Source organism: Trichomycterus rosablanca, chromosome 12 (genome assembly GCF_030014385.1).
Source record: "Trichomycterus rosablanca isolate fTriRos1 chromosome 12, fTriRos1.hap1, whole genome shotgun sequence".
NCBI lineage: Eukaryota > Metazoa > Chordata > Actinopteri > Siluriformes > Trichomycteridae > Trichomycterus > Trichomycterus rosablanca.
In genome coordinates this window covers 2,966,563-2,979,354 of record NC_085999.1, presented here as the reverse complement: position 1 = coordinate 2,979,354, position 12,792 = coordinate 2,966,563, and the positions used below count along the sequence as shown (strand labels likewise).

General features: G+C 41.4%; 1 protein-coding gene across 1 annotated transcript; it reads right to left on the bottom strand.

Annotated features, from left to right (window-relative positions):
- Window positions 1-3,607: 3,607 nt before the first annotated feature.
- Window positions 3,608-12,621, bottom strand: znf148 (zinc finger protein 148). The gene is made up of 7 exons (XM_063005933.1): window positions 12,537-12,621; window positions 9,554-9,988; window positions 8,689-8,814; window positions 8,469-8,592; window positions 8,279-8,362; window positions 7,017-7,135; window positions 3,608-5,602 (listed from the first exon to the last, which is right to left on the bottom strand). The coding sequence occupies exons 2-7, from the start codon at window positions 9,902-9,904 to the stop codon at window positions 3,977-3,979; spliced, it is 2,430 nt and encodes an 809-aa protein (XP_062862003.1). The 5' UTR covers window positions 9,905-9,988; window positions 12,537-12,621; the 3' UTR covers window positions 3,608-3,976.
- Window positions 12,622-12,792: the final 171 nt, after the last annotated feature.

Below are 12,792 nucleotides of genomic sequence, written 5' to 3'. Positions count from 1 at the left end.
GCTCCAGTCTGGTCTGTCGCTCATCATGGCACTACTGTGGGCTTTAAAAAGTACACTGCTTATGAATCTTAAACATACCGACGACACAAACAAACAAAGGCATTTTGACACGATTCATCGTTAAGATTATTAAAATGTACAATAAACATTCCATTAAGAAATACCATATAAATGTACCAAAGTCATGCACCATTATCAACAGGATTCTATATTTTCTCTTCCAAAATAATGCAAATTTAATTTCATCTATCAATCCGTCAATGATTAAAGCTTGATGACTAAACTGTACATTCACCAATTCATACTTTCGCCTACCGACACACAACAGAACAACAAAAACAGTTTTAACATCTGACCCTGTGTGACGTTTGCAAATAAAACATTGAGCTATAGAGATGCTTTATCACGCTAGCCTACCAGCGCTGAGGTCTTGAGCTCTTGGGTTCGTATCTCAGCTGTGTCGGCCAATCGTGATCGCTGTGTGTCTGTAAGGGAGGGACGATAACCGAAACAGGACTGCTCGCCGCTCATGTAGGCGTGGCTTTGGGTGACCACTTAAGATGCCTGCTTCTACGATACTACGATCTATAAGACCCCCTTACTGGCAGGTGAAAAGAAGCGATCAGATGTGTGGGTCATTGGAGGTGGAGTGGAAATGATAAGTTCTAACTGGCCATGACTAAACTGGGTGCAATAGCGGGAACAACATCAGGATTTAACATCAGGACATTGAAGCTGGGTTTCTTTCTGAATGCGAAACCTAACAAATAGAGTAATTTACTAACCTAACGTGCAAATTTACTGTGTTATCATCTAAAGGTTCAGTGTTGCTTCTACAGCGAATATCAATAAGACAAAGGCAGTCAAATGATGGACTTCAAAAAATACATAAAAGGCACTACATGCAGGAGACAATACTTGAGGCAAGCCAAGTTCAACCCTTTCATTAAAAAAATCAAAAAGTTGCATGATTAAAAATTAACTACAAATGAAAGGCAGTGAGTTCTGTCTCCCGTCTGTGAGGAGTTTGGCATGTTCTTTCCATGTTCGAATGGGTTTTTACTGGGTATTCTATTTTATTCTCTATTCCAACCTCCCAGGAACATGCAAAGGTGGACTGGCAGCTCTAAACTGCCCCAAGATGCAAGTGAGCACACTTTCCGGGGTGTATTCCCCCCTTGCAGCCGGTCAAACCAGATGGAACCCGACCAGCCACACCCCGACGACCCTATTAAAAATAAATGTACAGCTAAAATGCACTTGAAATGTAGTACTGCAACTATGACACGAGCATATACTGTACGTTACTTCATGCTGTATCTGAGGTATCGTTTCCCAGTATAATGAAGAACTGCATGAAGAAACGTCTGATTTCTTGCACCTGAATTCCTGGGTGGAAAAGTGTCGCGTACAATCAGTTCTGTGGATTTCCAAGAAAAAAAAAAAAGGTGTCAATTAATGCCGAGTTCACACTACACGACTTTCCAAGTGGTCGGGTCGCTGTACGGTTCACACTACACGATCGGGAGTCTTTCCAGTCGGTGTGGCTTTCACACTACACGACTGATCGGCGATAGGGGGTCACACACTACACCATCTATCACCAACTGGAATCGCAGGCGAGCTTCTCTGCTCTCCCAAACTACGTTTTGTCATGAAAACACACGCGAGAAGTGACGAGGGGGTGTAACGATACCACGTCCAAAAATGCACGTCAACAAGTAGCGAGCGATCAAAGTTTGTGCGCTGATGTGCAGCGTAAAATCAAAGAGAAAAAATAGGAACAGCAGGGATTGTTCGATAGTGAGTTGGAGGTTAATAAATATTTTTTGCAATGCGGCTTGGAAGGTCAGAAATACTGTAAAGCTTGTGTGTGCTGATGTATTCTGATACAAACTATATTACGCCCCTGTCCCACCTTTTTACACTCCTCCCCTGCGTTTCCCCTCACCCCGTATCTTGCGTTCTCATTGGCTCATTGCACTCATTGCCAGTCGGGCAACTCAGATCCAGATATTTGACATGCTAGAATCTCGCTTCGGATCGAGTTGTTGAGTAGTTCACACACGGCGATTGAGAGCCGAGTTTCGATCGCCGAGTTGCTCAGGAAATCTAGCGCCAAAAATCGTGTAGTGTGAACTAGGCATTAGGTACCAAAAATATACTGATGCATCACAATTGTACCCATTTCTACTAAGCTATAAGATATATAAGAGCTTTATTTCCTTCACTGAAATGTGCAAAAATATATAATAATATAACCTAATCATATAATATGCAGATTTTTGCTTTTGCTATGTAAAATTTAAGAGCTTATTTGCGTGTACCTGTGAGCAAGAAATTTCTCTCTTTGAGAGATCTGCAGTCTGGTTTGCAGACACACTGATTGAATTAAAACACACGTGATAAATCTTTAAAGAAAAAAAAAAAAAAAAGAAAAAAAGTGCTTTTAAATGTACATGAAATGAATGATATGAACTACAGGGGTTGGACAATGAAACTGAAACACCTGGTTTTAGACCACAATAATTTATTAGTATGGTGTAGGGCCTCCTTTTGCGGCCAATACAGCGTCAATTCGTCTTGGAAATGACATATACAAGTCCTGCACAGTGCTCAGAGGGATTTTAAGCCATTCTCCTTGCAGGATAGTGGCCAGGTCACTACGTGATGCTGGTGGAGGAAAACGTTTCCTGACTCGCTTCTCCAAAACACCCCAAAGTGGCTCAATAATATTTAGATCTGGTGACTGTGCAGGCCATGGGAGATGTTCAACTTCACTTTCATGTTCATCAAACCAATCTTTCACCAGTCTTGCTGTGTGTATTGGTGCATTGTCATCCTGATACACGGCACCGCCTTCAGGATACAATGTTTGAACCATTGGATGCACATGGTCCTCCAGAATGGTTCGGTAGTCCTTGGCAGTGACGCGCCCATCTAGCACAAGTATTGGGCCAAGGGAATGCCATGATATGGCAGCCCAAACCATCACTGATCCACCCCCATGCTTCACTCTGGGCATGCAACAGTCTGGGTGGTACGCTTCTTTGGGGCTTCTCCACACCGTAACTCTGCCGGATGTGGGGAAAACAGTAAAGGTGGACTCATCAGAGAACAATACATGTTTCACATTGTCCACAGCCCAAGATTTGCGCTCCTTGCACCATTGAAACCGACGTTTGGCATCGGCACGAGTGACCAAAGGTTTGGCTATAGCAGCCCGGCCGTGTATATTGACCCTGTGGAGCTCCCGACGGACAGTTCTGGTGGAAACAGGAGAGTCGAGGTGCACATTTAATTCTGCCGTGATTTGGGCAGCCGTGGTTTTATGTTTTTTGGATACAATCCGGGTTAGCACCCGAACATCCCTTTCAGACAGCTTCCTCTTGCGTCCACAGTTAATCCTGTTGGATGTGGTTTGTCCTTCTTGGTGGTATGCTGACATTACCCTGGATACCGTGGCTCTTGATACATCACAAAGACTCGCTGTCTCGGTCACAGATGCGCCAGCAAGACGTGCACCAACAATTTGTCCTCTTTTGAACTCTGGTATGTCACCCATAATGTTGTGTGCATTGCAATATTTTGAGCAAAACTGTGCTCTTACCCTGCTAATTGAACCTTCACACTCTGCTCTTACTGGTGCAATGTGCAATTAATGAAGATTGGCCACCAGACTGGTCCAATTTAGCCATGAAACCTCCCACACTAAAATGACAGGTGTTTCAGTTTCATTGTCCAACCCCTGTAAATGTGCTACACCAACGAAATCAGCTTCCCAAAATAATTCTCACCCTTGTATGATTATTACAACCACCGAATACAAAGAGAAACATCTTCAGTTTAAATGCTTGTACAGAGATAAACATCTGACAGGATGCTGATTACATTCGCAGATTTAAGTTCAGTTCGCTAGAGTAAGTATAAAGTGCGTTTTTAATGATGAAAATATTAAATAGCATGTTTTTCTTTTTTAGCCAAACGTTTGGCTGCTCGTAGCATCTGGGGATGAGGTCATTTGAGTTCTGGTTTCGGTAACGTTGACGAGAGAGAATTCTGGGAAGTCCGCTCCGGCGTGGCCTCTTATGCTGACCTGTCCGTTGGCGACGCTGAACTGCGCAGACAGCAAGGAGCGAGACGTCTGACACTGAGAGCGGAAGTTCTGATCGAAAGTGGCGATCTGGAACGTCTGCGTAATACCCTGAGAGTCCGTCTTTTTCGGCGACGAGACCTGCTCCAGAAAGTCGTCCGTCGGCGACACCGAAGAGGGGTTGGTCTCGTCACCTGAGAACGAGAACGAGTGCTGGGTATCCACCAAAAGCCCGAAATGCGATTTGTCCAGCCTTAGAGGAGAGTTCATGCCTGATCTGAACCGACTTGGAGATCCAAACTGTTTGTCTGAGGAGAACAGGGGCCCGCTAAGGCTTGCGCTGTCGTTCACGAAGGTAAGACTCTGGCTGTTTAGGTAGCTGTCGTTTTGACTAGTCCTGTCCAAGGCCTGCTGAAGGAACTTGGAGTATTCCTGAAGAAGACTGGCTTTCTCGGCGGTGGGCGCTTGAGAGCTGGTGCTCAAGGCTTCCGCAGGGCTGCTCTCAGAAACATCCGAGGAATTAATGGAGATGCTTGAAGTGACCTCGGTGTCCGCGACGCTGAAGCTGATCTCCGGCTGTCCGCTGGTCTTGATGGAGTAATGATCCAGGAGGGATTGCAGGACTTCGTCAGGTAGGACGTTCTTCTCGTGGCTTGCTTTGATCTCCACGTTCAGAGTCTGGGTGTCGGACAGGATCGTCGCGGGAACCGTCTCATCTATGACAGGGGCCACGGCCGCCTGAGTGACCGAGGGTTGTGAAGAGATGCTGTTCACGTTCAGGGTGTATTCGCGACCGTTATTGGCCGTGGTCGCCTGGAGGTAACGCTTCTTCTTGAGGAACTGCATGGCATCGTCGTAGTTTGTGCTGCTCCCGGCCGGCTTGGTCGACCCAACGTGAAGCGGATCGACCGTCTCCAGGTCAGAACTTGGTTCTACGTCTAACAGGCCCTTGTTATCCACAATCTCAAACGTGTATCTTGTGACCTTTCCTTCCTCGAATGGAGTCAGAGGGGACAGAGACTGGGGTTGTTCCAAAGGCTGCAGCTGCTGCTTCGTGCTTTTCTTACTGCCGATCTTCTTCAGGACCAACTTTGGAGGAGCAATGATCTCATCAGAAGATGCTTCTCCAGTAAGGTTCCTGTTTCCTGGAGAAGAATCGGGGAGCTCGACAGAATATTCCGTCACCACGTACTCGTCCTTTATCTTAGTTGCAACAGCATAGAGAGGAAGACATTCATTCTTGCAGAGCTTATCCTCTTCCTTCGCCTCGACGCCGCCCTCAAAGACTCTGTCCACCCCGGCAGAGTTCGTGATCGACGTGCCGGTTTTATCAGACGACTTCTGCCGTTTCTTCTTGGGTAGCGTGCACTCTTTGGAGGGGCAAGAAAACGCGAGAGCGTCCGCGCTGCGTAGAAGGGCGTCTTTGGCGGCTGCTTTTTGGGCCTTCCTTTCCTTATTTTCGTGGCACATACGTCTATGCTTCAAGACTCGGTCGGTCCTCGAGAAGTACTGAGGAGGAAATTAAAAGATAGATTCTTACCAATCTGAGGAAAGCAGGAATAAATTCCAACCAAAGTATTAAATGTTTTAACATACATAACATCTTATAATGAGTAAATGGGTTCAGCCATGTATGTGCAGTCATTTTAATAGTAAAACTATTTGAAAAAGTAGAATGGGTCATCGTATTTCTGCATGGCATTACCATGTACATACCAAGGTCCATGACCAACTGGTTTGCAGAGTAAGAACCACTGACACTAATAATGCTCTTGTGGCAAAACTAAAGCAAACTCAGTGCTGAGCGATATAAACAAAAATCTTATTATAATTATTTTTTCCATGTGAATTGATATAAATATTTGTAAATAATTATTAATACATTTTGTAATGCTACTTTTTACTTTTTTTTTTAATAATTGGATTTTATGTTTTAAGAAGCATGATGAAACCATATGGTTATTGTCATGTAACATATTTAATTATTAAAAATTAAAATATAAATAATTAGAGGTAGGGCTTGGTAATATAGCAAAAATGATATAATGATTTATAATCAGATCTATTATTTTTCAATATGAATACATTGTTAATTGTTTATTATTGATACATACATACAATGTATTATTTAGAAATGATATGTTTTATTTTGTTAATTAGTTATAAAATATTATATTATTATTTATATTTATAAAATTATTTTTTTAACATTATGGGAAATTTAAAATCTGTACGTTTTTAAAACAAATGTATTTCATTTTAAAAATGTTTTTTATTTTTTATTCAAGCACTGCTAAAAGACATGCAGTATATAGGTTACATTATCACAACTTTAATTTGTAAAGAAATAATAAAGCTGTAAACAGCATTCATTTAATATTTGTAATAGTTGTATATATGTTCAAAATAGACATAAAAATAATAAAAACCTGGTTAAATTTTGCATCCTATTAGGTTTTCTAAGTGTATGAAACTTTAATTTTATAAAGAAATAATAATGTTGTGTACAGCATTTGCTTCATTTTTGTAATAAAAATCTAAAAACAGGACTAGAAGTTGCTGCTGTCGCTAGTATGTTCATTTACTCTAAATGTTCTTTTTAATGGTTTATTTTAATTATGGTGGAAAACAGTGATTTAACTTTTCGGGTTGCCTTTGCAAGCATCATTTACTGTGTGTGATATCCAATTACAAAATGTTATAGCAGTTGAATACATAAGCCGCTCCTGACAGATTCTGTTTGTCTGGTGCACATGCCAGCATTTATCATCGTTAGTCATCGTTAAAATGATATATTCCGGGCATTCCATATACTTATAATTGAATATTTAAAATGTACACATATAACATTCAATACATGCTGTAAAGCATTAAGAGAAACTATCAGTGCATGTGAGAAATATGAGTAGTGTATTATTGTAACCTGATGGCAGTAATCACACTGATAAGGTTTCTCCCCACTGTGTGTCCTCTTGTGTCGCTCCATGTGATATTTCTGAATAAATCTCATTCCACACTCGTCACATCGAAACGGCTTTTCTCCTACAGGATGAAACAGGAATTAAACACATGCAGTAAGTACATTCAGCACCTGAATGACTGAAACTCTTGGTAAAGATGGTAAAAAAGACAATTACAAAAGTGTTTATGCTTAATAAGCTCAGCATTACACTATAATTCTCCATGATGGCATGTATTATAATGAGGGTTCCATCACAGGTTTGAGTATAATCCAGGTTTTTTTGCAAATGTTAGACGAGCACTAATGTTTCTCTCGGTTAGCAGTGGTTTCCCGGTTTCTAAACCCTATTGGTTAATTACACACTGCATGGAAACAGTATTTGAACACCCTTTTCAATTGGTTTGGCTATTTTAGCCACACTTACTGCTAAGAAGTGCAAAAAATCAAGATCGCATCCAAGAAATTGTTTGTTCGTTTGTTTTTATAAAGCCATGATATCAATTTTGTGACATCCACAGCAGGAATTGGTGTTTTATGCTAGTTTTATTGGTCTTGTATTAGATATGCTTTCAGTCTTATATTAATAAGGAATTTGAAGATGATTTCTGTATTATTCTGGGTGTAGTGGTTGTCTTTCTCTGCTGTACTTTGAGCGTTCATTCAGGATGTGTTTTATGGTGATGTGTGTCTGACATTCTTCGCAAAGTCTGGGCTCCTCTCCTAGTATCAAGTGTTGGTGTGTCAATCTGGAACGACCCGTTCTACTTCTGTAGATAACCTAGTCTGTACGTTTTCCATAGTGTATTTTTGGTTTATTCCTGACACTGGGTGAATCGCGTGTATTTAACGCAGACAAACAGTAGCAGTCCAATGTCCTGTACTGACATACGTTAGCTTACATGGCAGAGTCGTAGAATACCGCCCTGTTAACAAACCAGTTAGTTAAATTTCTGCCCTGCTAGAGCTGCACTATTCAAATATCAGGAGAGTTACTGAGAAGTGGAACCATCTACAAACAGCCACACAATCTACATGATCATTTTTATACTTTTTTTTTATTTCTTTAGACTTTACTCTGGTCAGGGTAATGGGACAAGCCAGGAATACCCCAGACAGGGCAGATCCCTCTCAGACACAGACACATGTCTGTTTAGACGCCCGTAACAAAGATAGTGGTAGGATAAAGTAATAGGCCGCTGTGCCACCAGTGAGTTCTTTCTTACCTGTGTGAATTTTCTCATGCCTCTGCAGCAGGTACTTCTGAATAAACCGCATGTCACACTGACTGCATTGGAAAGGCTTTTCTCCTGTCGAGAAAGTTTTAAAATGTTAAAAATCGACATAAAATAATAATAAAAATTGTCACATTTTGCAGCCATCTGGGTTTTCTGGGTGTATGAAAGATTATGTTACCTGTGTGGATGAAGACGTGTCTCTGCAGATGGTAATTTGTCCGAAAAGCGGCATTGCAATGCTCACATACGTGCGACTTGGGGTTCTGATGTACCAGTGAGCCGTCATCATTAATGGTGAGGATCTAACAGGGAGGGATTGTATTTTTAATGCATACCTGTAGTTTAAATAAAACTACATTTGACCAGCACTTTCATGTATACAGAAACAGTGCAGGTACCTTCGCCGGTGATCGCTGCTTCCTCTTCTTCTTTTTTGGACACTCTGCAGGGTCCCTTCCTTGTCTTTTGTCCTTTCGATTCAGAAGTAGTGAGCCCGGCAGCTTCTCCTCCTCTTTTATATTCACCTGATAATATTACAAAATGCAAGTTTTATATCCATACATATATACACTTTATTGCCAAAAGTATTCGCTCGTCTGCTCTTCACACGCATATGAACTTGAGTGACTCCCATTCTTAATGTAAGGCCTGGATGCAGCTGCTCGGCCATGGAAACCCTTTCCATGAAGCTCTACACACTGTTCCTGAGCTGATCTGAAGGACACATGAAGTTTGGAGGTCTGTAGCGATCGACTCTGCAGAGAGTTGTGCTTCCTGCATCCGCTGACCCGCTCTGTACACTTCACCCGATCGCTTCCACTTTGTTATAACAGCACTGACGGTCGACTGTGGAATATTTAGTAGTGAGGAAATTTCACGACTGGACTTGTTGCACAGGTGGCATCACGGTACCACGCTGGAATTCACTGAGCTCCTGAGAGCGACCCGTTCTCTCGCTGATGTGTGTAGAAGCAGTCTGCATGCCGAGGTGCTCGGTTTTATACACCGGTGGCCATGGAAGTGATCGGAACACCTGAATTCAATGATTTGGACGGGTGAGTGAATACTTTTGGCAATATAGCGTACATACATATTTAAAAGAATATGTCTAGTCTACACATAGGCTTAATATTGGTCAATAAGCTTAAAAAAAGCCTGAAATTCATTAGACTAGCGTATATTTGAAGCAAAGGTAGGTCAAAACAAGACAAAGCTAAGCTGTAACATGTTGACCTCTTCACATAGATAATAGCTCGAACTCACAGGCATGTGGAGACTGTACGGCAGCTTATGGGAGAGTCTCTGGGAGAAATCATGTTCTTCCTCCACACTGTGATTCAAAGTCCCCTCATGGACAATCAGTTCATCATTTGATATGAGGCTATGAGAACTCAACGTCCGTCCAGTCAGGTCTTCGTCCTCCTCCTCCTCGTCCTCCTCCTCGTCTTCATCCGCGAGGAGCGGTTGATTGGCCAAGCTCTTCTCTCCAAGAGACATGTCCATGCCTTGCCCGCCCCTTTTGTCCATCACAGAGGGTGCTAGGACTTGTGCGTGGTGAAGGCTCACGGTGCCACATCGAATCAGGATTCCGTCGAATTTCTCATCGATGTTCATTTTCGTTCGTTACTCCACTGCGGCTTAACGCGGCTCCAAGAGAACTGTCGATTGTCATGGACCTGGGGGGACGCCAGTGATAACCTGACCGGAGGCAAAATGACACAGGAAGAAGATCATGCACAAACTGTGATGGTCTGAGAATAGTTCACAAACATTAACTATAAACATTTCATAATATGTGGTCAGCAGTTGCTTTTTGAAAGAACTGCAATCATCATCTGTACTTCATGGCAAGCATAGAAAGAATACACACTGAATAGAATACCAGTCCATAGCAGGTTATTATATATTAAATATATAACTAATCAAATTCTCAATATTCTATATTCTAAATATAATTATCAGTAACCTTTTAATGTTGTAGTTGTTGTTGTTAATATTGTTATTGTTATTAATATTAGATATGTTTAGTTAACGTTGCTAAATGGCTATTTTTAAGCTCGAAGTTAAATCTTAGAGTTAAATTCCAAGCTCCTTAATAAATTCTATTTGGTTTAGGGATGTTAATGATTAACCAGTTAACTAACATAAAAGTAGAGTACAAATTTCATTTAAATTTATTTCACAGCTGATGGTTGACTGCTGATTTGAGACTCACCTTTACATGTTTTTATGCATTTATATTATTTATATCATCAGCAAAACTAACTGAAATAACATTAAAACCACCTCCTTGTTTCTACACTCACTGTCCATGTTATCAGCTCCACTTACCATATAGAAGCACTTTGTAGTTCTACAATTACTGACTGTAGTCCATATGTTTCTCTTCACCCTGTTCTTCAATGGTCAGGACCCCCACAGGACCACCACAGAGCAGGTATTATTTAGGTGGTGCATCATTCTCAGCACTGCAGTGACACTGACATGGTGGTGGTGTGTTAGTGTGTGTTGTGCTGGAGTTTTTGAATACTGTGTCCACTCACTGTCCACTCTATTAGACACTCCTACCTAGTCGGTCCACCTTGTAGATGTAAAGTCAGAGACGATCGCTCATCTATTCATGCTGTTTGAGTCGGTCATCTTCTAGACCTTCATCAGTGGTCACAGGGCGCTGCCCACGGGGCGCCGTTGTGGCTGGGTATTTTTGGTTGGTGGACTATTCTCAGTCCAGCAGTGATGATCCACTCATACCAGCACAACACACACTAACACACCACCACCATGTCAGTGTCACTGCAGTGCTGAGAATGATCCACCACCTAAATAATACCTGCTCTGTGGTGGTCCTGACCATTGAAGAACAGGGTGAAAGGGGGCTAACAAAGCATGTAGAGAAACAAATAAAATAATAAAAACTTTACACTTATTTAAATTTAGAATACATGGTAGTATTTTCCAAGCTCAAGACTAGAACTTTAAGGATTTATTTCCACCTTTTTCATCTTCTGAATAACTGACAGATTATTTTCTCCAATGCCATCCAATAGTCCACCATATGACCATAAATTGTAATTTTAAACATGTGTTCTGGAGCCAAATAGCAATCATATTCCTTATTACGTCCTTATTATTGATAAAATGTTACTGTTTGACCATCCCCAGTATGTCTTGATGAATGTATGTCTATGAATATTGCACATGTTTATTTATTTATTTATTTATTTATTAGGATTAGGGACAGGTAGTTACTGGTTACACAAGACTCATCAGTTCAAGTTTAATATCAAACACAGTCATGGACAATTTTGTATCTCTAATTAACCTCACTTGCATGTTTTTGGACTGTGGGAGGAAACCGGAGCTCCCGGAGGAAACCCACACAGACACGGGGAGAACATGCAAACTCCACACAGAAAGGAGTTATCCGGACCAAATCACCTGGGGATCGAACCCAGGACCGAGCCACCGATATTGCACATATAGACATATGTATAATAAATATTTCTATATCCTATATCCTATTCTATATCCTGCCAATTCCAAACTACTGTATTATATAGTAGTGACATTTTTATTACATATTATTATTAGATCTAGTTCTCATTAATGTTACACTTCTCTGTATACATGTACATGTTTTATTGATACCTGATGTGTTTAATTCACATTGCATGTTTGTTTACCAATATTTATTCTTGTGTATGTAACATAACAAACAAAATACACATGATTAATACTTAATACTTGCAAAACTGTGTCTGCTGCTGCCAGAACTACCAACATACCCAGAAATACCACCCTGAACACAATTTAATACAAATATAATAAACTAAACCCTGCGCTATCAGACCGGTCTTGCAAATGTCAAAGCGATGATCGATGGCTATTAGATGTCAGTTAAATCTTCGAGCTACTTGGCTAACTAGCTTCGTAGCTTTCTGTTCAGGCCTGAGAAATCAAATCAAGCAGCCGTGTAACAAAAATAGTGGGTGCCGTTAAAAGCTTACATCCGCATGCGCACAAGACGTGACCTGTCAGCGTTTACGGTTAACATACGCTCCTACACGACCCTCGGGGTCAACTTTTGACAGCGTCCAGTATTTTCGCTACACCTGGCTAACGTTAGCTCAATCGGACAAGTTGTACTTCGCTAGCTAACGGTGGGACTACTGGTAAAAAAAAATAGCGCACACGGTATATAAAAACACTGCACGCTTTACGGAGATTTTATAACTAGCTACCTTACCTTGTTTTATTTCTTACAGCGCGGGTTGCGGTAAAACATCATCACTAATAATCCTGCAGTAAAAGTTTTCCCCGCTGCTGTGCTGATTGATTAGCAACCGGTTAGCTGGAACCTAGTAGCGACATTCTATGGCCGCATCCCAAATGGGTCTGTACAACACATATAGTGCACTACATTGCTTACAGTTGATACGCATGTGTTCCCTATTTAGTGCGCCTACACAAGAAACAGGACGGTATTTATAACAGTCCATCTG

Coding starts and splice junctions, on each gene's coding strand:
- znf148 (XM_063005933.1), bottom strand. CDS start 9,904: ATGAACATCGATGAGAAATTCGACGGAATCCTGATTCGATGTGGCACC. Junction 8,363..8,468: donor ACACGTCTTCATCCACACAG/GTAACATAATCT, acceptor CTTTCTCGACAG/GAGAAAAGCCTTTCCAATGC. Junction 7,136..8,278: donor GCATGAGAAAATTCACACAG/GTAAGAAAGAAC, acceptor TTCATCCTGTAG/GAGAAAAGCCGTTTCGATGT.